The 25412-nt window shown below is 39.5% G+C and overlaps 1 protein-coding gene across 3 annotated transcripts; it reads right to left on the reverse strand.

Moving 5' to 3' along the window:
* Positions 1–456: 456 nt before the first annotated feature.
* LOC134804058 (ATP-binding cassette sub-family F member 2) lies at positions 457–25412 on the reverse strand. Of its 3 annotated transcripts, XM_063776950.1 has the most exons (12): positions 25283–25412; positions 24890–25060; positions 20491–20697; positions 16404–16592; positions 15938–16081; positions 15593–15716; positions 15324–15522; positions 14199–14378; positions 13069–13209; positions 12017–12208; positions 4094–4297; positions 457–2215 (listed from the first exon to the last, which is right to left on the reverse strand). In XM_063776950.1, exons 2-12 carry the CDS (start codon positions 25041–25043, stop codon positions 2081–2083), a joined length of 1869 nt encoding a protein of 622 aa, XP_063633020.1. In that variant the 5' UTR covers positions 25044–25060; positions 25283–25412; the 3' UTR covers positions 457–2080. The 3 variants fall into 3 exon arrangements, with proteins under 3 accessions (XP_063633020.1, XP_063633021.1, XP_063633022.1); XM_063776951.1 differs by lacking the exons at positions 20491–20697; positions 24890–25060; positions 25283–25412 and adding an exon at positions 20354–20415; XM_063776952.1 differs by lacking the exons at positions 20491–20697; positions 24890–25060; positions 25283–25412 and adding an exon at positions 20206–20296.

The raw sequence follows: 25412 nt of genomic DNA on the forward strand, positions 1-25412 counted from the left end.
TTTTTGGAACTAAATAAATACTCGTATACTGTTCTACTCAATATTAACTCTACATAATTATGAATTAAATAACCCTATAATATTTACTACAAAGATAATTGATTGTAATAGAGAGGTAGTCTATAAGAAAAAAACGTGCCACTTCGTTTGACATCCAAAACAGATGGCGCTGTACTGCGCCATATGTTTTGCGGTCATTTAATTGTCAAACATCAACTATTGACAATCAGAGTTACCGCAAAATGTATGGAGCTGTACAGCGCCATCTCGTTTACTTGTTAAATTCGAAGCACGAAATTGTCTTTAGATTTTACGCATCTTACTCAGTCAATGTATCTTTGATTTACTATCAGGGTATAGGACTATTATGTCTAAAATTAGATAACTTAGATATCGGACGTTAACTTTAAATACGACTAAGTATGTTAATTTAGGGAAATATAATAAATTCAAGTGTAAAATGCAGTGACAACTTTATTTATCATACATATTGAATAATTTCACAATGTCAGTAACGTGCACGTATCAAGAATGAGACTATCGGCCTCAGTCCTATACCCTACCGTCATCCACCTGTGCTGATAAAGTTACCTTTGTGACATTTTCTCTCAAAACGTACCACTGTCGTGCATTGCCTATTAACAACAGGCAGTGGTACCTTTTGAAAAAGAAGGACACATTTAAATCATGGCTAACGGAAAGTAAAAAGGAAACTAATTGTTTCTATCACTAAGTCTCACTAATAGCCCAGCAGCACCAATGTAATTATTTCAAAATGTGACGTACTTATGCAAAAAGTACCACTTTGTTGCTTGTGCAATAATTAATTTCTAGTAGAATATTCAGAACTCACAAAGTGGTCACTTTTGCCATAATCGACACACGGCAATACAGTAAAAGCATGGACTCACGATCTAATTTACTAATTTCAATCTACTTTTCTAGTTAAATTATGGCTTCTACTAATAAAAAACCTTTACATAAAGGCTTTATATACAGAATGGAATATTATGCTACAATTAATTTACCAAAAATAACATTTTAATGCAAAATAATTTTGTCAAATTAAGAGGAACAACCAATACGAAAGACAGTGAAAACTTCTAAAGAGTTTGGGGTATGGAGAAAGGAGTTGTAGACCTCAGGGCGAACTCGTGAGCATCATGAGACAGGAATCAGGCGGAACCGTACACTACACAGGAAGCAAACGGCGCTCCTGATAATGTTCCTTTAGGCTTTGTGTACACATTGACGGCTTCATCAGGCAAATTGTAGCTTCTATAAAGAAATATCCGGGCAACCACAATGTATAACATTTTTGGTACCTCCGGCGTTCGGCACCCATAACCACCTACGAGCGGCTCAGACCTCAAATTTAGAATTGATAACAAATCTACGTGACCTTCCTCAAAGCCTCAGTGTAGTGTAAAACTGCCATCGCCAATCTTAACTCGGCCGCCTCCAAAATACTGAACATAACCTTTGACCCTGTTTTCTATCAATCAGAATAATTTCTACGTAAGGACGCTAAGAACGGAGAATTTCGAACATTGACACGCCTATTCTTATCTCTATGGGGTCAACCGTTGACCGGTCGAAGTATTTAGCAGATGGCGCCAACATAGCTTGCCCTGTCAATCCGTAGAATTGTGTCAATTTTTTTGTTTTTTTAGTGGAATTTTACGCCCTGGATGCCAGCCCTTTAAGTCAGATCTCATAGAAAAAGGGGCAAGCTATGATGGCGCCATCTATGCAAACCTTTGACAGTTGCCAATCCCATTACACGCGCATAATTATATTGTCCTACTCGCACAGTGGCATTGACCGTCGTTGGGAGACAGCAATATAATTATGCGCGTGCGATAGAGATTCCTATGGCGTGTAAATGTACGAAATTCTTGCTTAGCTGCAATCACTGCCTTCCGTATTTGTGTCGATATCCTTATATAAGTTGTGTTGGAAGACCACAAGTTGGTTACTCTAAATACCCTTGTTATGAGCAGGACCGACCTGGGCTACTGTGTACTCGGTTACTCGGGCGTTACGCGGTGCGCACGTAAGTGTAAGGCTAAGCATTGGACTATTTGCGTATTTTGGCCGCGTTGGCGGCGTTGTCCTTCAGGATCTTGGACTTGAGGTGGTCTTTGTACTTGAGGATGCCTCCCGTCCACTTAGTGCAGGTTGTGTTCTCGCAGATCCAGATCTCTTCGGCAACCTGGAATTATTTGGGTAGTTAGTTGGGAAACTATTGTTTTTATAAAATATAATTAAAAGACATGCTTTTAGGGCCACATGCACGAGGCTAACCGGTTAAACCCGAAGTTATCGGTACAATTAAACCCTGAGTTAACAGTTAACTCCGAGTTACTGGCTAACTCTGGGTGGTGCAAATGGCCCTTATTGTCCATAACCAAGTGATTATATACTATAAATTAATAATACTGTATATTACTTTTATGCTTATTAAAAAATTACTCTTATCACTGAGCAAGGCAGGTGATCACAGGATAATCAAACCAGAGCACTGTGGCTCACTCACACTAAACACACTTCAGCATTGACATAAATTGAGGACATATTTTATAGTATTTTTCAAACTCGATGGGTAGGGCAGGATAAAATGACAGGTGTCATTTAATACAGTTTTGCGAGATTTGGCGGTTTTAGGTTATTCATTATATGGAGATGACACCTGAACACACTACTCATATAGGGAGTATGAAAAATACTATAGTGTTGGCATTATTGTACAGTATAGTATCATTGTGCATTTTTTCGTCCGCACCCAATATCTTTGTAATTCTATACCCGATTCTGAAAATGTTGGTATCAACTGAAAGTTTATAATGTAACGCATTAGAAAAATGGTAAATTCAATGAAATTTCGAATCTGAAGACTAAAAAAAATCAGAAAACTGAAAGTTATAGCATAATGCTCCAAAAATAAATCAGGAAACTTAAGAATAAAAGTGATTTTTTTATACAATATCGATTATTATTATTAAATTAATACTTGGCATTGCCACCCACAGACCTCCTTTCACAAACCAAGTGGTTTTTCATAGACTTAATTAATTTTGTAATGTGATGATGAGGAATAGTGTCCCACTCCTCCAGCAAGGCCCCCTTCAGCTCCTCAACATTGACCAAGGCAGGATTCCGCTTCCGAACCCTACTTTTTAGGTAGTCCCACACGTGTTCAATGGGGTTAAGGTCCGGGCTCATCGCTGGCCAGTCCATGGTGTCGATGCCCACTTCGAGAAGGTAGGCTGCCGTGGCCCTAGCGGTATGACACGGGATATTATCCTGCATTAGGATGAACCCCTAATCAAAAATACCGGCATAAGGAACAACATGTTCCTCCAGGATAGATGATCTTGGAGAGATGTTGTGACAAAGAAGCGGTCGTCCCTCTCTGATGTACACTTTCTGCGGCAGCTTCTTGGTCTTGAAGTAAAGGATCCAGTCCCCTGGAACCTCTGGTAAACTCTGCAAACTGCAGATTGGCTTAAATTCAGCTCGGCAGCTACTGAACTTTGGCTACGCCCCGCTTGCAGGGGCTGGACGATTTGGCGGACTTCAGCTTCAGTGGTTTCCATTTTTCCAGGTCTTTTTCACGGGGAAATACGCGGAGATATGTAACGATCAACTTATGATAAGTGACTGATAACAACCCTTTCTCTACCCCCCGTTTTTTAGGAGTCAAGGGTAACGCAACTCGTGCGCGTGAGAACGTGAAACCGCTCATAAATCGGGAAAATGCCGATAATTTGAAAAATACTGGGCCGATTTCCATGTTTTTTTACTTTTCGGAAAGGTAAAACTTCAAGGAACATGATTACATTAAAATAATTTAGCGAAATTAACCAGTTTACAAATATATTGGGTGCGGACGAAAAAATGCAAAGAGATGCAATACTTTTGCACGCGAGTTTACATTACTCCCTCTAGTTTGACTTCTCTTTCGGTCGCACTTTTTGGTCGAAGTACTCGGTCCGGATTCTACACAGGTTTGTCATTATAACAAGTAAAGGTGCCATAGAGTACGCATATGAAGCGTAGTGTACGCGTAGTATATTATATAACGACTCACCTGGTTGATGAGTCGGAAGTCGTGGCTGACGAGCACCAGGCCGCCCTCGAAGTCGTTGACGGCGTCGGCGAGCGCGTCGATGGTCTCCATGTCCAAGTGATTGGTGGGCTCGTCCATGAGCAGCAGGTGCGGGGTCTGCCACGCGAGCCACGCGAACACCACTCGGCACCGCTGCCCGTCTGACAACTGACGCATTGGGCACACCTGGGAACAACGGCCAATGTTAATTGGGTACTTCCCTCTACTTAATTAATTATTTCACACTGTGCACGAAATAAAACACCAGATAATTATTAGAAAAACATAGATAGCAGTTATTTTTCACAACAATTTACGTCCCTATACACGTTTTCATATAAATTCCATATTATTTATTTTATTTAGACTTTATTTCGGACATCACAGATCCATAAATGATTAGTTAGGTACAATAATACTTATCACTATGTTAGTATTGACAAAACAACTTATATTTAAGTACATACATTATTTACATTATAAATAAATTAATAAAAATATTCTAATACACAACACAAGTCATTTATCCCTCCGGTAGAATGGGACATGCATCGAGGCCCAGTATTTACAAAAGGGATTATCAAGCCTCTCGCCAATTTCGGTTAAAAACATATTAGCAGATCGTTTTGACAGTTCTAAAAAAGAAGCTGATTTGACTAGTAGGAAAGTAGCCAATTTTGGGGACTCCCTCTGGTCGCATAACAACTTTTGTCATATTTTTAATTGTCATAACACTTTATGTAAAATAAAAAAATAAAATAAAAATAAGTTTATTGCGCACAAAACAGGCAGTACAGTACATAAATTGTTGTGACATCGGGTGGGTGCATAGCATGGTTAAATATAGTACCGAATTTCCAGGGGTCCCCGCACTAGGCTAGGCCTGTACCGCGGGAGACCAAGTATGCATTTGTATGTCATGAGTGACAGTTGGAATAATAGAGAAAATAAATAATAAGTAATGTATGAAATTGTAAGTCATAAAAATCTTTAGTCATTATTATTCCTGAGCATAACTGGGTTTTTGTCATAAATTAGTTGTCATAATTTTTGTAGTCATTAATTTAATTCGCATAAAATTTTAAGTCATCTGCTTGATATCCATAATTGTTTTTCGTTCGAAGTATTGCAGTGCATAGTATTAATATAGACATAAAATAATTAAGTCATATATTTAGTGGTCATAAAAGAAACTAATCATAATAGGTAGGTTAGGTTCGTTAGGTTGCTTTAGATGCCCGAAGCGCAAACTACGCAGAAATAGGAGCCCCGCGTGAGCGGGGCTCCGTCGAATTAAGTGTTTGGACGGAGATTAGGGAAAAGGTTTTTTTCGAGGAGTTGTTGAGAGGCTAAAATTAGTTTCTTAAATTATTTATGTAAACCATTATGGTTGAAAATTATTATGCTACAAAACGTTATACGTAAAAACCTTATAAATATCGATAAATATGCTTTTAGCTGGTATGACATTTGATTCATTATAATCAAAACCTATATGCACAAAAAAATTATGACAACTGCTGAGTATGTCATCAAATATTATGGCTAAAAATGTATGACACAATATAATATGACTTTTCATTTGTATGCGCAATGATGATTATGACACAAGTTGTTATGCGCATCAAAGATATGACCTAAACTTGTATGCAACCCAATCTGGACCCCCAATTTTGTCATGACTGTGTCTAAACAGAGAACCACCAAAGACATCGAGTGACGCGCGCGGCTCCGGCCCAATATCAACCTTGGTGCAGTGACAACGTTCACGTAAAACGTAGTGATTTAATTATCTTTGCGTTGTGAGTGTACACGATTGGCGTGGGGTTCGAATGGTTAAATGCTCCAAAAATAAAAACATTACCGAAAGGAATTATGTGAAAGATAACAAGCTGGGCGCGTATCGTAATAGAAGATATATTCTCTTTCTATTCTAAGTCTTTTGGGCGCCAACAGTGCCTAAAGTTGTCTTTAGTAGTAGTGCTAAGGACGCCTAGGGTTCCGTACCCAAAGGTTAAAAACGGGACCCTATTACTAAGACTCTGCTGTACGTCTGTCTGTCACCAGGCTGTATCTCATGAACCGTGATAGCTAGGCAGCTGAAATTTTCACAAATGATGTATTTCTGTTGCCGCTATAACAACAAATAAAAACAGAATATAATAAATATTTAAGTGAGGCTCCCATACAACAAACATGTTTTTTTTGCCGTTTTTTGCGTAATGGTACGGAACCCTTCGTGCGCGAGTCCGACTCGCACTTGGCCGGTTTTTTTTACGCTGTCAATGAAACGCTCATGTTTCCAAGTTAAGTTTTGTTTGTATAGGCTTGTTTCCTCTCATAATCTCCCATATAACCATTCCAGTCGCAGAATCACAAAGTGGTAACTAAATGTCAGATGTGTCGTAACAGAGTCCACACAATGTGTCTAGAATTGTTTCGAAACAAAGTGTCGTCGCCGTGTCTACACTTTTCCGTAACAAGGTGTCGACACATTTGTGTGCACTTTGCGTGCGGTTTGCGACTAAATCTGACAGCAAATTTGTGACAGCAAATGTCAATATAAAATACCTCTTGAAAACCAAGGTTTGTCAAACTACTATTAGTGTCTCGTGTGCTCGTAATTCTAGTAAGTCATCATGGGCAATGCAAATGATAATAATCGACCGAAACCATATAAACACCCAACACCCGTCAACCTTTTACAGAAAAGTTTTTAAAGAAATTTAATAAGCTACTTAGGTCAGGCAACGAATGCTCCAAAAGTTGTAGAGGGAAATGCTCGGAACACAATTTTTGACTCCGTAACTCGGTTTGACAAGTTAGGAGGTGAACATATCAAAAGTCCCCGGCCGTAGCCCTTGAGCGGGGGGGAGAGAGGGGGCTTTGAAGGTCCCATTTTCCCGTTTTTCGATTATATCTCGGAAACTATGCATCTCAGCGACATGGCCACTTATACAAAATGAAAGTTAATTTAATTTGTTACAAGTTTATTCAGTCAATTTTTTCGATATGTTGAATAGTTTTTGAGATATCCGCTCTTGAAAGTTTATTTAGGGCTCTCAATTTTATCTTGATATATCTATATCAGTGAAGGTGCTAGGCCGTGTTTGGTATCGTTTTCGTATAAATCTGGGGTGCTGAATCCATTTAAGATATCACATTGACACCATTCCACAAAATAAAAATAAATCTTTTTAGGGTTCCGTACCTCAAAAGGAAAAAACGGAACCCTTATAGGATCACTCGTGCGTCTGTATGTATGTCCGTCTGAATACACAAAATAGTTCTTTACCTATAGATGACAGGAAAACCTATTAGAAATGTGCAGTCAAGCGCGAGTCGGACTTAATGTACGGAACCCTTAATACGCGAGTCCGACTCGCACTTGGCCGGTTTTTTTTAAACTCTTCTTGACGCTTAACCGCTGAACCGATTTCGTTGAAATTTGGTATAGAAATAGTTTGCGTCCCGGAACAGGACATAGGATAGATCTTATAACCAAAATCATCTTTTGAAGGTGTGAAAAGTGGCGTGGAAATTTGTACGGGAAATCAATAACCGCTGAACCGATTTATATGAAATTTGGGATGGTCTACATCTTTGATTTAGTTAAAAATAATGAAAAAACATGACTTCAAACCTAAACTTAAACAGTATTAACTTCAAGAAGTCAATTCTGAATTCCCCCCTACACCTCATTTCACACCTTTAAAGGATGATTTTTGAGATAACTTATTATATCCTGTCTCGGGACTCAAAATATATGTGTACCAAATTTAAATTAAAACTGTTCAGCAGTTTAAGCGTGAAGAGGAGTGTAGAAAGTAATTTATTTTAATAAGTTTATATGTTTTTACTTCGGAATGGTGTCAATGTGATACCTTAACTAAATTTGGTACTGCGAATTTATACGAAAACGATACCAAAACATGGCCTCGTAGCTTTACTGTTGTAGAAGTCAAAATAAAATTGAGAGCCCTAAATTCTTATTACTTGGCCAAACTTGTGTAGAAGGAAAAGGTAAAATAAAAGTCTTCGGCAGGAATATAAGACACAAATATATATATTTTTTGCGTTACTATTTCATTCATCAAATATAAACATACCTTGATTATACTATTCTAGTGAGATCCTCATAGATAAACAAAAACATTTACTTAAAAAATTACAAGGTCGAAATGTCACGGAACTTGTGAGAGTAATATGTGAAAAATACAGTGTAACCTGGATAAGTGAGACTTCAAGGGACGAGCAGATTTGTCTCACTTAAAGAGGTATTCCACTTACCCAGGCTCTCAGTTAGCCAGGTACAAATAAATTTCTGTCTCATTTACAGAGGGTCCCATTAATAGAGGTGAGAATAGAGGATATATCTCAGTTATAGAGGTGGTTAATGAGGTATTTTGTAATTATCTTTAAATGTTTACGTAAAATAATCCATGTCCCTAAATATTTTTTAAGTCTGTTTAAATATTTGTTTGAATTTATTTTGAATGATTTTCCAAAGGATAGATTTTTTCAATTAAATTTGATACGGACTTCATTGCGTCTTAGAAATTTATTAAATGAAATTTGTTTATTCTTGTTACTTATCAAGATTTCAGATTTCGTTTCGATAGTTTTAACTACATAAAGTAACTAGATGAAACTTGAAGTCGTTTAGACACAATTAAGCAAATGCGGAATTTGTGGATAGACTAAGAGTTAGTAAGAATATGGAAATAGATCAAAGTCCAAGTTAGAGAGGTCATAGATTGACGTTATCTCAGATACAGAGGTAATTCGTATACAATTCTAAAAAACAATTAGGAAAATGTAATCTTATAAATACAGTCTCAGTAAAAGAGGTAAAATACACTCTCTGTCTCAATTATAGAGGTATATGTGACTATAAAATCACAACAACTAATCCCAGTTATAGAGGTTCGTTTTATCTCACTAACAGAGGTAATTCAGTGCTAAAGTGTCGGGACCGCACCATGAGTCCCAGCTATAGAGGTTTCTCACTTATCCAGGTCCCACTTAACCAGGTTTCACTGTATAAACTTTTATGACAAAAAAAATCTGGACACAATTTAAGAATCACCCAATTGCGTCGAGGAATCATCTGTATTTTTGCTTGTTTCATTACCTCCTCGCTTCTTTTTTGTCCTTTGTATTCTGTAGCAATTTGTTAGATCTGAAAATAAAGATAACTTGCGTCGTCACGGATGTCGATTTATAGGTTTTAGGGAGTGCAGAATTCGAAAACGATGATCATTTTATAATCCAAGATGGCGGCTACGTATTTTGTCATAAAAGTGGAATCCAAAATATTCATTATTTTCGAAATCTGCGCCCCCTAAAACCTATGACGACTTTTATGACATAGTGCATGGCCGCCATCTTGGAATCCAAAATAGTCATCATTTTCGAAATCTGCGCCCCCTAAAACCTATAAAACGATATCCATGACGACTTTTATGACATAGTGCATTGCCGCCATTTTTAAATTGAAAATGTTATCATTTTCGAAATCTGCGCCCCCCAAAACCTATAAAACGACACCCATGACGACTTTTATGACATAGTGAATGGCCGCCATTTTGGATTTCAAAATGGTCATCATTTTCTAAATCGGGGCCCCCTAAAACCTATAAAACTACATCCATGACGACTTTTATGACATAGTGCATGGCCGCCATCTTGGAATCCAAAATGGTTATCATTTTCGAAATCTGCGCCCCCTAAAACCTATAAAACGACACCCATGACGACTTTTATGGCATAGTGCATGGCCGCCATTTTGGATTCCAAAATGGTCATCATTTTCAAAATTGGGGCCCCCTAAAACGTATAAAACGACATCCATGACGACTTTTATGACACAGTGCATGGCCGCCATTTCGGATTCCAAAATGGTCATTATTTTCTAAATCGGGGCCCCCTAAAACCTATAAAACGACATCCATGACGACTTTTATGACATAGTGCATGGCCGCCATCTTGGAATCCAAAATGGTTATCATTTTTGAAATCTGCGCCCCCTAAAACCTATAAAACGACACCCATGACGACTTTTATGGCATAGTGCATGGCCGCCATTTTGGATTCCAAAATGGTCATCATTTTCAAAATTGGGGCCCCCTAAAACGTATAAAACGACATCCATGACGACTTTTATGACACAGTGCATGGCCGCCATTTCGGATTCCAAAATGGTCATTATTTTCGAAATCGGCACTCCCTAAAACCTATATATCGACACCCATCTCGACTTTTATGACAAAGTGTTTTGCTACCATCTGCATGCAAGACATTTCTATTATTTTTACGTACAAAAATGGCCCCCTGTCAACTTTCAATCGAGATTTAATCGATAATTTATTCGATTAATATTCAGATTAATTCAATTTCAATCTATGTTAGGTCGACTAAACTAATCGCGATTAAAATTTGAGAATTAACTTTTTTTATTCCATTAATTAGTCGAATAAACAGTTAATCGATTAATGCCCATCTCTGACCACGGCATTTTTACACTTTGAGAATATCTGAAAACAAATCAACACAAGGAGCCATTTTGCAAATCCAGTAACTTTGTTATTACTTTTGACAGCGCGTCTCATGTGTCAACACAGAGTCGACACAAAGTCGAAACATTGCAACTACTTTGTGACTGCAATATTTCTCAGCCTTAAACCATATTTATACATCATAATTAACAAGTTTCGTAGTATGTAAAGCGTTATTTCTGTTATTTAAGTATAGTATACGCATCGAAGTACTAAAAATGCTTCAAATAATATAGTTATGAACACAGGCACTGAGAAGTAAATAATTACATTTCCGGCTAAACTAAAACAATGTGGTGGCGCGTTGATTATATTACACTTAGTTTATCAAATCACTCGAGCAGTTTAATTCCCCATAATAATTTAAGTCATATTGTAATATAAATGCAAACAATATATAATTACGTCTTGTAATCCGTTTTAGAGATGGCGTATTAATGTCACTTATTTTTATTTAAGTATTTTTCCATCTGACAGTTTCCATTTGACAGGAACAAAATGAACGAATGATTTTGGCATAAAGTAGTCGCAAACCCGAAACAATGTGTGCACACGGCGACCACACTTTATGTCACTTTGTGTCATGTGTCGACCCTTCCCCATTTCTGGTAACTGTGTCGACACGGCGACGACTCTGCGACTGGAATTGTGACCGAAACAGACGGTGTCGACACAAGATGTGTCAACACCGCGTCGTAACGGCGACTGGAAATGGTTGTATGGGCTTCATGCGATACAATTGCATTATTTAAAATGCATTATTTTAAATGGGTAGCTTCGCATTATTTAAAGCTAATAGTTATATGATATGTAAGAATTCCTACATAAAAACTTTAGTAGTATCATTAGACTTGCAGTAGTTTGTAGTTTTTAGTTCATTTGCCAAAATTATTTTAGTAGCATCGTAACAGTCAGAATAAGATCATGATATAAGTATAGTGTAATCATCTGTGACAAGCTTACAGACAAAAATTAACCAAGGTGAGATGTTGAGGTTTTATCTAATTCCACAGGGATTGGAGCCTATGTCTGCGGTATATCTAAACGGTTAAATACCAATAACAGCCAGCACCCTGAACTGACCATTGCAGACCCTACATCAGTGGTTCCTAACCTTTTTAGTCCGGTCACCCCTAAGACTAACTAGGGAACCTGATTTTACCCTCCTCCCAATGGTAATAAAAAATAAAACGTGTACGTTTGTTGTATTGTTATATTAGGTTAGCTTATTACCCCCGTAAAATACCAGTTTTACCCCCACGGGGGTAATTACCCCCGAGGTTAGGAACCACTGCCCTACATCTTTACAATAAGGTTTATTTCGTCAGTTGACTGGGGAAAATGGTACCTGCTGGCGGCCAGTGAGGCCATATCTCCCGATGATCTTCCTCATCTCCTCTCGCTCGCGCACGTCAGGGAACTCCTTCATCATGTAGTCGAGCGGCGACAGGTCCAGGTCCAGCAGCTCGTGCAGGTGCTGGTGGTAGCGGCCGATGCGCAGGTGGGAGTTCTTGCGGATCATGCCCGTTGTTGGTACCAGCTGGAATATCAAGGGTCATTTAGCATGTAGCTAAAATGTCGTAAAATGCATAGCCACTTTATAGGGCTATGCATCTGTTAATGTTCTATTTCCTTGTTCCTATGTAATTGTGTAGATGTATTAGCCCTTGGTGATCCTTAAATAAATAAAATAAAAATAGGCAAGGGGCGAATCGCCATGACTGGGAAATGAAAGGTTGAGATGCGGATGAACCGATTGGAGTTACGACATACCATAGTTTTTTTGTAACTCAGTAGAATTTTTTTTAGGATATAGAGAGTCAAATTTAATTGCTATTATATTTTACAGGATAGTGAGCTCATCTATCCACCAAATATTACCGAAAACTGACGAAAAAAATTTGGACATACTATATAAAAATAACACGCAAGGAGGAGAACAGCCTTTTAGTCACAGAACGTAAGGTGTTATGGAAGATTCTGGGACCCATCAAAAGAGACGATGGCTGTTGGAGGATCCGAAAGAATGCCGAAATATAACAACTAATAGCCGAGCCGAATATAATAGGTGAGAACAAAGCGCATCGTCTCCGCTGGCTTGGCCACCTCGAAAGGATGGGTGAAGATCGGGCAGCCAAAAGGGCCTATATGGGTCGACCGACTGGACGCCGCCCTGTTCGTCATCCTAAATATCGTTGGGCAAATAGGCAGTGGAGGCAGATCTCCGTGAGCTCGACGTCGGCGAAAGTTGGCGTGATACCGCTCTGAACCGAACAAAGTGGCGTGCTCTTGTGTTGGAGGCCAAGATTCATTTTGGGTCATCATGCCAGCCAAGTACGTAAGTATATAAAAATCAGCCCATTTATCTCACTACAATGTTATTCGCTAGTCGTTACTCACATCTCCATACAGCAGCTTGAGCAGCGTGGACTTGCCCGCGCCGTTGGGGCCCACCAGCGCCAGCCGCGTGTCCAGGTCTATACCGAACTCGAGGTTCTTGTAGATCCACGGCGTGTTCTCGTTGTAGCGGAATGACACGTTCTGAAATACAATACTCGTTATAAAAAAACAATCAAAGGAAAATATATTAAACATAGAAAAGTTTGAAATACAAACTACTGGCCTATAACCAAAGATGTATTATTCCGGACAACAATGAACTCTTAACATAAAACTTTACGGGCCTGATTTAGTTAAATTATGTTTTATCCCCTTCTTACAAATACATAAGTCAAAATGACAGATAAAGACAAACGATTCATAGCTAATTCAGGCCAGTAACGCGTTTATGAATCACGCCATAAAACTTTAACGATTAGGCAAGAGGCGAATCGCCATGACTGAGAAATGAAAGGTTGAGATGATCCGTTATTTCACCGAATATTTTTTACGAAGTTTCGTCGTCAGTGTCATCATCCTTTTAGAGACACGGAATCAGACTAGACGCACGCGAATAACAACAGTTCATATTCAACAATAAGATTTTGAATCAAGTGTCCTTTTTAGGGTTCCGTAGTCAACTAGGAACCCATATAGTTTCGCCATGGCTGTCTGTCTGTCTGTCCGAGGCTTTGCTGTGTGATTGTTAATGCTAGAAATGAGTGTATAAATGAATTAACACGACGAAGTGGTAAAATAAAATCTATAAAAAAATGTTTAAGGCTGCGCCCATTGAAATTTCTAAAATTTGAAAAGAGGCTCAACTAATATTTCGTCAGGTGACAAGCAAAACTCACTAATTACTAAAAAAATATTAAAAAAAACTCAACCTTATTCAGGTATTAATATAGTTCACTATGGCTATTAACTTGTGGTAGTAATTAGTGAGTTTTGCTTGTCACCTGACGATTTCTTCTTAAGGTGACACGACCCACCTGGACCATGATGACGGGCGGCGGCACCTTGCCGCACGAGGGGAAGTAGAAGTTGAGTGTCTTATCGTCGATGACGTTCTCCGTGAGCCCCTGGCGACCATCTTGGCCAGCGTTTTCAAGCTGAACTGTCTGTATCAAGCATGCTACATGACCCACCTGGACCATGATGACGGGCGGCGGCACCTTGCCGCACGAGGGGAAGTAGAAGTTGAGTGTCTTGTCGTCGATGACCTTCTCCGTGAGCCCCTGGGCGACCATCTTGGCCAGCGTCTTCTCTTTCGACTGCGCCTGGCGCGCGAGCTTGGCCGAACCGTGACCGAAGCGGGCGATGTAGTTCTGTGGACATTTAAAAGTTTTTAATGTCCACAAATAAGAAAAAATCCTTAGAATTTTCATGAATGAGTTCAATTTTCGACAAAAAAAAGGTGCGAATAAATCAAAGCTGTTTAACACATTCGACACCGCGTACCCGACTCTCGGGCACTCGTAAACTTTACTCAGATGCCGGCATACCCGCTAGTCGGGCAAGAGCTATAAACCTACACGCGACGCCGAAGTGCCCGACAGGCGGGCAAGCATTGCATCTTCACTACCTCAGGGCTGCCACTGCCACTAACAGAAAAAATTGTAAGTCTTCTGATTATTATGTGGGCGAAAGTTGGTACAGTTGATTATTATATTTTATTACTTCACTTTGTATTTTTATTTACTTTACCTAATGCGATTACAAAATAAAAATTCTTATTAGTTGGTTACGTGAAATTGCATACACGGGTATGTATCAATAGGAGTTAGAATTAGGAGAAGAACAAAACGGGGAGCCTAAACAGATGAGACAGCAGATTTAATTTTATCCACGTACTTATACGAAAGTTACTTGGCACAGCCCTGAGCGTCCGCCGCTTGCCCGACTAGCGGGTTCGCGGCGTGCGGCATTGAGTTGCACGTCGTTGCCCGACTAGCGAGTACTGTCGGTTTCTGGGGTATTGTTTGAAATTTTGCCTGGTTGCGAAAGTGTTAAACTTAATACAATAATTTGTGTTGTAAGCGCCGGTATGTTCATGGCATTATATTCGGCGGAGATGCGTTCTTATTCCCGCTGGCGACAGAATGTTGATGCTGTCCAATGATAAGGTACGTCCAGATCTGTCCTGACCGTCACTGACGTTACGCGCCATTACATTACGCGACACGCACACATGCAGTGCGGGAGTGATTCCAGAATGTCATTTGTCCCGGTCACGCTTGCAGCGAGTCCCGCGTGTGCGAGAGAGACAATACCTTCATGTGCGCGATCTGGTCCTGCTCCCAGTTGTATTGCTTCATCTGGTTCTCGAGGAGCTCCATCCTCGTCCGCACGAAGGCCTCGTAGTTGCCCGTGTAGTATTTGAGGCGCCGTTTGCTCATGTGCACTATGTTGGTGCACACTCCGTTCAAGAAGTCCTGGGAGTGTGAGATGAGCACCAGGATGCGTTTGTAGCTAAAATAAATAAAAATATTAGTTACGTAATAGAGGAGGCAAAAAACTATGATTTATGACGGCCACTCACTGTTTTAGCTCCTCCTCGAGCCACACGCACGCGTCCAAGTCCAGGTGGTTGGTGGGCTCGTCCAGCAGTAGCAAGTGCGGCTTCACGTACAGCGCGCGTGCTAACGCTATACGCATGCGCCACCCTGTATACAAAATGATACGTTAGTTATTTAGGACCCACATTCTAACCACAAAAATATCTTGACGACGAGGTTCAAGATGACGCGCCGCACAGGCGTTCAAAGGGTTAACTACGTGAATATCAGCATATCATCATATCAGCCTTTTATCGCCCATTGCTGAGCATATAGGCCTCTCTTCGAGTACGTCACTTATCCCGGTCCGGTAGTGTTGAAAATGTTACCTCCGGAGAAGTCTTTGGTGGCCTTGTGCTGCATCTCCTTGGTGAAGCCGAGACCGTCGAGGATGTTGGCCGCGCGCGCCTGCGCCGTGTCCGCGCTCAGCTCGTCCAGCCGCTCGTACACGTCCATCAGCTGGTCCTGAGACTCTGCACAACAAATTATCAATCGGTTATATTCAAGGTTTAGCCGCAAGAGTTGCGTGAGAATACGTTTTTTGAATTGTTAAAAACCTAGTCTTATTCTTACCCGTGTCTTATATTTACCCAACCAGTCAGTAGGCCTTGCACATGATTGCCGCGACATTATCTCGCGGCGATATAGACTACCCGTCTTTTTCTATGTTAATAAAAGATGGACGGGTGGTCTATCTCGCCGCGAGATACTGTCGCGCACACAGTCACACCACATACGCACGGTCGCACACACGCACGCACGCAAACACGCACTCAAGTACGCACGCACACTCACCATCGTCCTCGCAGTGCGCTAGCTCCTCGGCCAGCTTCTCCAGTTTGATTCGCTCCTCGTCGACCTCCATGACGCACTGCAGGGCGCTCTTGTCGGACGCCGGCATCTCGCGCGTGAGGTGGAATATGTCGATGTGATCCGGTATGGGGACCTCGCGGCGGCCGAGAGCGGAGAGGAGAGACGATTTGCCTGGAAACAATGAAAATTTAGTTATGATAAAAAATTGGCAGTGTATGTTGGACCCAAATATGGTTCCGTGCCAACCCGTTATTATTAGCCTTTAAAACACGTTGTTAGTCATATTTAAATTGATAAGCCATAGTCAAAAACGAGTACATATAAAAATGTTATCCAAAAGAACGGGTTTCTTTGAAAGTGTGCCATAATATGCCGTATATAATATTATTCTAGTTGTAGGTTTAAAACATATCGTCACGTCCTTGAGGTTGAAAATAAATTATACAGTTTACATACAACATTAGTTCCTGTCCAATAAGTCCGCCACAATTTGATAATCGCACTCCTTACAAATATCTACCCTACATCCTTTAATGGTAAATTCTAATGGCGTTATTCATAAACGCGTTAGTGGCCTGAATTAGCTATGCATCGACGTCTGTATTCTCTGTATCTGTCATTATGTAATTGTAAGAAAAAGATAAAAAATATTTTAACTAAATCAGGCCCGTAAAGTTTTATGAATCTATATGAATATGAAAGGGGGTAAGATTATAAGGGGATAAGGGGATTATAAGGGGGTTTACAGATTTTCCAAGCTTTTCTGCGGTAATAGTAACCAACATGTACATTCAAGATAATAAGATAAATTCGCTCAGCAAAAATAGAATACTTTTTAATCAAGGTTCACTACACAATATGCAAAGATTCTCATGCACGCAAGTTGAAAAGCACATGAACAATTGAATACAAATAAAAGTTGAAATAGCTAAATTAGGTACTTAACAGGGACGTTGCGAATATTCGCATCCGCATCCGCGGAACTTCCGCATTATTTTCAAAATCCGCATCCGCATAAAATCGACGCGGAGCTTAATACGGATGCGGATATTAACAAGTCGGTACAGGAACGTCTTAGCGGCGCCTTAAGTGCTAGGTAATTTCGTCATTACCTACCTATGACGAAATTGTCTAGATTAGTGATCCAAAAGACTCGAGCCTTTGGAGCTCTTTTTTTAGGGCTCGCCTCATCTCTTGAAGCCTAAAATGTTAAAAGCCTATTTAGCTCTTTAGCCCCCGAGCGAGCGAGTTCTATTTAAAATCCTAAACTCTTGGGGCTAATATAACCTTATTAAGCCCCAAGAGTCTAGGCTCTTAAATAGAATTAGGCTCGGGGGCTAAAGAGCTAAATAGCCTTTTAGCCTTTTAGGCGTCAAGAGATGAGGCGAGCCCTAAAAAAAGAGCTAAAAGGCTCGAGTCCTTTGAATCACTAGTCTAGATCCAGAAAAGTCGGCCATGTTACTGTTTCTTAAATATAACGCACCTAATATTTATTCTTGCTCAAATACTAAACGATTCGCTTTTTTAATAAAAATTACTAAAATGTAATATTTGACGTTTTTTAAGTGCGGTTGTGAGCCTTTAAATATCCGCATCCACATCCGCGGATGTCTAAAAATCTGCATCCGCAACATCCCTGGTACCTAATATTAATATGGTTCAATTAAGTTTTAATTAACAGAGGATGATTGTATCAAAAAAGTTGCTGTTAATGTACAGTCAGCTTTCCATGTTCACGATGAAAGTCAGTGTCATTCTGTAACGCTTTAACAACCTCTTAACATAAAAGAAGCGGCATATAAGTACATTTGAACACGATCATAGAAATAAGTGTATATGTATCTATATTTTTTTTATGTAAAACTATTATTTACAGATTACGACCCGCCACTGCTGTATTACATGGGCTACATGGTCGAAATCGAAGAAGTAATAGGGTAATGACTACTAGACAAAACAGTTTCTTTTTTCGAACTGTCAAAACGATTTGCTACTATGGAATTTATATATGAAACACTAGCATGTGACGACACGATCAAATTATCTACTCCTTATAGTTTTATAGAGATTTTAAAATATAAATTGTGTCTAAAAATAACTCGTGTCCACATTTCTTTTGGTGCTTTATTTCTTTTATGGTGTAAAATAATTTATTTTAAATACAATCAAACACCCTACGTCGTCCGGTCGTGGCTACCAAAGAGTAAAGTAAGTATAGGTAGGGGCTGCACTGGCCACACGGCAGGCTCTCAATGTTTGTAAATTGTATGGCGCCCTGGCCTCGTGACAGGTATGTTAATAATAAGTATTGTACTAGCAACCAATACAAAAACTATAATTGCTTCATAGTGAAACAAGGACGTTTTCGGTACAGACATCTTAATACGAAATGACTATACTATTCCTTATAAATTCTTTATTAGTAGTCGTGATGCGGTATTTTAGATATAACTAGTGATTAATATTTAAATAAATAAGTATAGAGGTTTCTCAAGGAAAAAGTTACATCAGTGAAATTTACTCTTATTTATAAATAGATAACGAATATTAATGTAGATTATTATACCATTTTTATTTACCTTCTTAACATACTGCTTACCATGTTTACGAACTTGAAAGAAGGAACTAACTATATTCTATCAACTAAAAGGTTCTTGTACAAGGGTACTCAAAAAGTTTTGCCCCTCCGTCATGGCGGGGCGCCGGGCGCGACGTTTGCATTTTACTTACCTGTTTTCTAATTACCGTTCTACTAATCGGTTAAAAGGAATGACTCAGAATTAAATAGAATAATCAAACTTGGAATGAATACTTGAACTATTTCACAAGGCAATATAGTTTCGCAATGAATTGTCAGAAGCTTTCGTTGTTGAACTTTGGTGCTTACTAACAAAATGAGAAAACACTACAATATTTAAAGTGTTTTAACTATTTCTCTTGGTCTCTAAGTGGATATTTTGCGAAATACTAACGAAAATGGATTAAGAAATAGTCATAAGTGTAAAAACAACTCGCCGCGCCCGGCGTCTAGCCGGCACGAAGGCCACTCGTCAACTGAACGCAACACCCACGGCGCGCTTTAACTACCCGCAAACAAGTGACAAAACGCACCGCTACTAAACAGCCGCACCTACACACACACACAGTCGCACACTGTGTATCGGACTTTAAATTGCAAAGCATAGAGTTGAAAATCCAACTACGCGATTTAATACTTAGGGAAACTTCCACATTGCGATACAGATTTCTAAAAAGTCGCAAGAGCCAAAACATATCAAACTAAACTAATCATTATTCTCTATCTTGTAAAGTTTCATCTACGTTAAATGTAGGAACATTGTAAATAACAAATACATACCTACATTTGAAAGGAAAATTCTGAAAAACATTGCGATGCCTTACAAGAATGTATTATTCAACATTCGCTATGCATTACGTTCAATATTTAATTGTTTTGGTAATAGAGAAATCTATTTTCTTGCAAGTGATGACGCCAGACCTAGTTACATCTATGTGTTCATACATACATACATACATACGAATGATGTACAATAAATAAAGCAAGTGCAGTAAAGTAACAAGAATGATCGAAGTTTTACGTAACATAGCAAGCTTTATATTAAAAAGAGACGTGAACCTGAATATTGTTAAGCTTTTAAGTTAATAAATAAATTATTTTTATTTTATATATCTAAATCTGTGTTCTGCAGAAGCTCGGAGCCGTAGAAGGTGAATGAAAATTCGACCTTGACGTCTACTAGCTTGCATGGCACCGCGTACGTACCGCATCCGTTAAGCCCGACAAGCCCGTATCGTCGTCCACAGTTTAACTCGAGCAGCGTGTCCTGGAGGAGCTTTGATCTGTAGAAGGTGAGTGAAAAACTTTGTGACCTTGACGTCTACTAATAGCGAGTATAGTACCGCGTACGTACCGCATCCGTTAAGCCCAACCAGGCCATACCGCCGTCCGCAATTCAGCTCGAGTAGTTGTCCTGCAGAAACTCCAACCCGTAGGTGATGGAAAATGCGACCTTGACGTCTACTAGCTAGTATGGTACCGAGTACGTACCACATCCGTTAAGCCCGACAAGGCCATACCGCCGTCCGCAATTCAGCTCGAGCAGCGTGTCCTGCAGAAGCTCTGACCCGTAGAAGGTGATGGAGAAGTTCGCGATCTTGACGTCCCGAGAGCGAGGGTGGACGGCCAGAGAGCCGGTGCATGAGCGCGCTTCCGAGTTTATTCTCGCTTCCTCCTCCAGCTTGAGACATAGCGCCTCTGTGGACAAAGGACACTGGTTAGTCTGGGCTCAACGAATCGTGAACATACCCCGGTTTGACGTTTAAAAACTGCGAGGACAAAAACTTACTTTATGTGGATAAAATTATGACGTAAGACAGTAGCGTTATGTAATATTATACTACAATTGCTTTTACAATATAATGAACTGAGTTATTTTTCGACGGCCGGTCGAAGTTTTTTACAGATTGCGCTTAAAATAACATGCCCCAGTTCCTAACCTTACATTGGCCCAAGAAACAAAAATGGTGAAATCTTTAGTTATTATTTCCCATTTGAGGTCCCCGTGTGGTGGTGGCAAAAACAAGAAAATTCAAGTGTTTTCTTTATTTATTGTTAATAATCTTGTCAAAGAAACTGTCAAAATTAGTCGCTTTTGTAACATGAGTTTGTTGAAAAGAGACAACCCGACATGCATTAAGATCGAATGGCACATTCAAAAGTCCTTTGTGTATTATTATTATTTGTATGTCTGTTCCATATCTCGGGACCATGGGGTCCCGGACCTTTGGGAGGCGTACGTGGGGCCGAAGCCAACAGCGCAGAGGCCCTTTAAGACACTTTAATCTAAAAGCAAGGGATACACGTGGCGGATACCATCCCCGAACGCACAATGTGATACATCCGGAGATGGTCCCCGCCAGGTGCAAAGACTATTGCAGTGCAGCACTTTTGTGCTGCGATGGAAACTAAGGTCATAGGCTATTTGATTTGAATGTTGGATGGACTGGATATAGGGCTATGGGAGGAGACTAGCGGACACCTGCCGTGACAATCAGTCTCAAAATTGTATAAGACAGGTGGTGACTCGCCAACTCATTGAGTGGGCCCCGCAATGGCCGCACGCACAGTGCGACAACAGGGCAACACTTTGGAGTGGCTGTGAGGTTGTCGAGAGGTGAGTCTGCGGTAGCCAGATCCCGGTAATCCGTTCAGCAGGCCGCCGGCGTTATGACATTTTACACTTCCAACCTGGAGCATAGGTCCCGCTCTTGCGACTCCACTCTGGCCGGCCAATCAAGGCAAGCACAGAGGCGAGGGCCAGATGAAAGTGCCCTCTGGAATAGGGGTCCGCGGTGTCGCCACTCACCGTCAGCTCGCCACAAGCTGCCCCCGCGGGGTTATTATTATTATTATTATAGCTTTATTTATCCATACAGTTACATTATTTGAAATATTTATGTGTATAGTATGTATATGAATATTATTGTATGGCCCCTATAGGGTAGAAAGCCTCCTCCATTTTATTCCATGTTTGTCTGTTTTGGGCTGCGGTCATCCAGTTTTTACCAGCTGTTTTTACAACATCGTCGACCCATCTTGCCTTTTGTCGTCCATGTCGTCTTTTTCCTGTGGGACCAAGCCACTTCGTTGTTTGCAATGTCCATCTGTTATCCTGGTATCTTGCTATGTGGCCTGCCCACTTCCATTTCAGTGTCATGGCGTGTTCTAGTGCATCTTTGATTTTTGTTTTGTTGCGTATGTCTACATTTCGTGTTTTGTCTATTCTTCTCAATTTCAGGATACTTCTTTCCATGGCGTGCTGGCATGATAGGATTTTATTTTTGATCTTATTAGTATAAGTCCAAGTCTGACTTCCGTATGTTAAGGAGGGTAAGATACATGAATCCATAATGATCTTCTTGAGGTTCAGACTGTAATTTACTTTGAGGATTTCTTTCAGTGACCAATACTTTTTCCATGTTGTGTTTATTCTCCTATCTACTTCGTTTTCGTGTCTGTTGGCGTCGAACGATATTTGTTTTCCGAGGTATATATAATTCTTGACATATTCTATTCTGTGTCCTTCTACAGTAATCGGGGTTTGGTTGTGGTTGGTCATTATTTTAGTTTTATCAGTATTCATTCCCAGTCCTACTTTTTTGCTTTCTTTGGCTAAATTTTGAAGCATTTTTTCTAGTTCTTCAGGAGTTTCACTAAATAGCGCTATATCGTCAGCGAATCGTAAATGTGTTAGACGTCTATTGAGTATCTTCACCCCTCTGTTTGTCCTTTGTGTATAAACCCGCCTTAACTTGAAATATTTATTTAAAATAAAGCATTTTCAAACTGCGTGCCCCTTCGCAGTCGACCTACGCCCAGATCCAAAGTCATCTTATAGAAATATACGAAACACAATAAAAGTCCCAGCTTTTATTTCTTTCATGTGCGTCGCCTCTTTAGAAGTGGGCATGTGAATATATTTTCAGATTTTTTTTTATACTTTAAAAATGATTTATCTCTACTCCGGCCGAATAATAATGATAATAATGGTCTCTCCATACACCGATAATAGCATGTGATTTGCAATACATTGCGGTATTTGGTCGATGGATTGATTTCGTTGCTCCGTAATCAAAAATCGCAAGCTGTTTGTTGCAACGTCTGTAGAAGCCTAAAGACAACTAGATACGACTTTTACAGAGTAAACACTGTTCAAGTGACGTAAAGCAGTGAAAAAACTATATAGTTTATTAAGTTTTTACAAAGTTCATTGCCCCCATGGGCTATAGAAAGTTTGTCACGGTAGACTGGGCACAGTTGCATTTCTTACAAAAACTACAGACTGCCAACAATCTGTCATGCTTTAGATAGTTTAGATTCGATAATAGATATAAGTATATTAATAGATTCAATATCAAATGTCATCTTGTTAAAAACATATAATGGATACCATGGATACTTTAAATTAAAAGGACTGCCACTGTTTAATAACTGGCCACCTTATACTAAAAATTAATTCTATTCACTTATAAATAGAATTCATTTTAGTATATTCCATTTTGAATTTACTATATTTAAGTTATACAATTATTTTATTTAATATGAAAGTTGAAAATTGTCTTGCTCCAGAACAATGATTTAAGAGTCGGTCGGAGCAAGATATGGGATGGGATGGGACTGCATGGGATGGCATTTGTATAGGTAATGTGTGGTACTTTTTTTTTTTTTTTAATAAATATTATAGGACATTTTTACACAAATTGACTAAGCCCCACGGTAAGCTCAAGAAGGCTTGTGTTGTGGGTACTCAGACAATGATATATATAATATATAAATACTTAAATACATAGAAAACAACCATGACTCAGGAACAAATATCTGTATCATCATACAAATAAATGCCCTTACCAGGATTCGAACCCGGGACCATCGGCTTCATAGGCAGGGTCACTACCCACTAGGCCAGACCGGTCGTCAGGTAATGTCATGTCACTATGAAAATATGACGTTTATAATGACATTCCTCACTTTGTTTAATAATGATATAAATTTATAGTGAAGATCCCGACCCACATCTTGAGAGACTCTCGCTAGGTGGTTGGATCAAGGGTCAGATGCAGAAGGTGATCTTGGACACGGCATGGTTAGTCCGCGAGTTGCTCTCTCTAGTACAGTACAAATTACTAGTATTAGAACCATATATAAGACCTCGGGGTCTTATCTACACTGGTATCATTGATATCATTTGATATATACCAGTCGCTTTTCGGTGAAGGAAAACATCGTGAGGAAACCGGACTAATCCCAATAAGGCCTAGTTTACCCTCTGGGTTGGAAGGTCAGATGGCAGTCACTTTCGTAAAAACTAGTGCCAATTCTTGTGATTAGTTGCGAAGCGGACCCCAGGCTCTCATGAGCTGTGGCAAAAATGCTTCTAAGCAACTGCTGCAATCTGCAATACAGTTGCCATGTAAACTGTATGCGGTAGTTTGCTATAATAAAAATTCTGTTTGCATCCAGTTATTGATACAGATTAATAAAAATAATCTTTTTCACTAAACTATGAGAAGCAATAGATTTTTAATCAACCTGTATCATAAACAAGTACAACCTTTAATTTAATAAGTAATACTTATATATACACTAATGATATAAGATAAGCAATCATTGCAAATTTTAGAGCAGATTGAATCAAATCTTTAAAAATTTTTGTATAGTAATTCAACTATACACCTTTAGCTTAATCGTGAACTACATTTGACTATACAAAACAAAATAAAACCTAATGCTGTTGGCAGTTTCATTACAATGGACGAAAAAAAACACGTTCGAATAGACACGCGATCTAGGAAGTTGGACTGAAGAATGTACCTAAATCATGTATGATAGTGTCAAGCGTGACCATATATAGAACAAGACGTTTAAGAGAGTTATACCACACGCGTACCTTCAGCCGTGAGCTCTCTCGACTCCTCTTTCGCGGTGCCGTTCGCTGTACCGTTCTCTTCAGAGTTCGTCACCCGAGTCACATTCTTTTTGTTCCTATTACTGGCTGCCTCCTTCTTCTTCTGTTGTGCTCGCTTTTTCGCGTCTGAAGGCATCTTGATCCGAACCTAAGCTGAAGGAAAAAAAACCATTAATGCGTCACCAACATATGAGTGTAATCATAAAAACGTTGTTAAAATTCACTCCACTAGAATCAAACGTATCACTTCACGGCTTTTTCCATGGGTACCAATTTTCCAGGGCCACTTGGAGGGTATATATTGGTTCGTAATTTCACAGACTTTACTTTGGTAACATTTATACTATCAAAAGCTTTGAAAAATAATCAATATACCGAAATTATTCTATAAGATGATAAGCAAGTCGTCCGCGTCTACACGTGCTGCTATGAAAAGGAAGATTATTGAAAATTTGAGAGGTGATACCAGCCGCAAATTAAAATGTCTTCAAATGACAATGACTCA

Source organism: Cydia splendana, chromosome Z (assembly GCF_910591565.1).
Source record: "Cydia splendana chromosome Z, ilCydSple1.2, whole genome shotgun sequence".
NCBI classification, from domain to species: Eukaryota; Metazoa; Arthropoda; class Insecta; order Lepidoptera; family Tortricidae; genus Cydia; species Cydia splendana.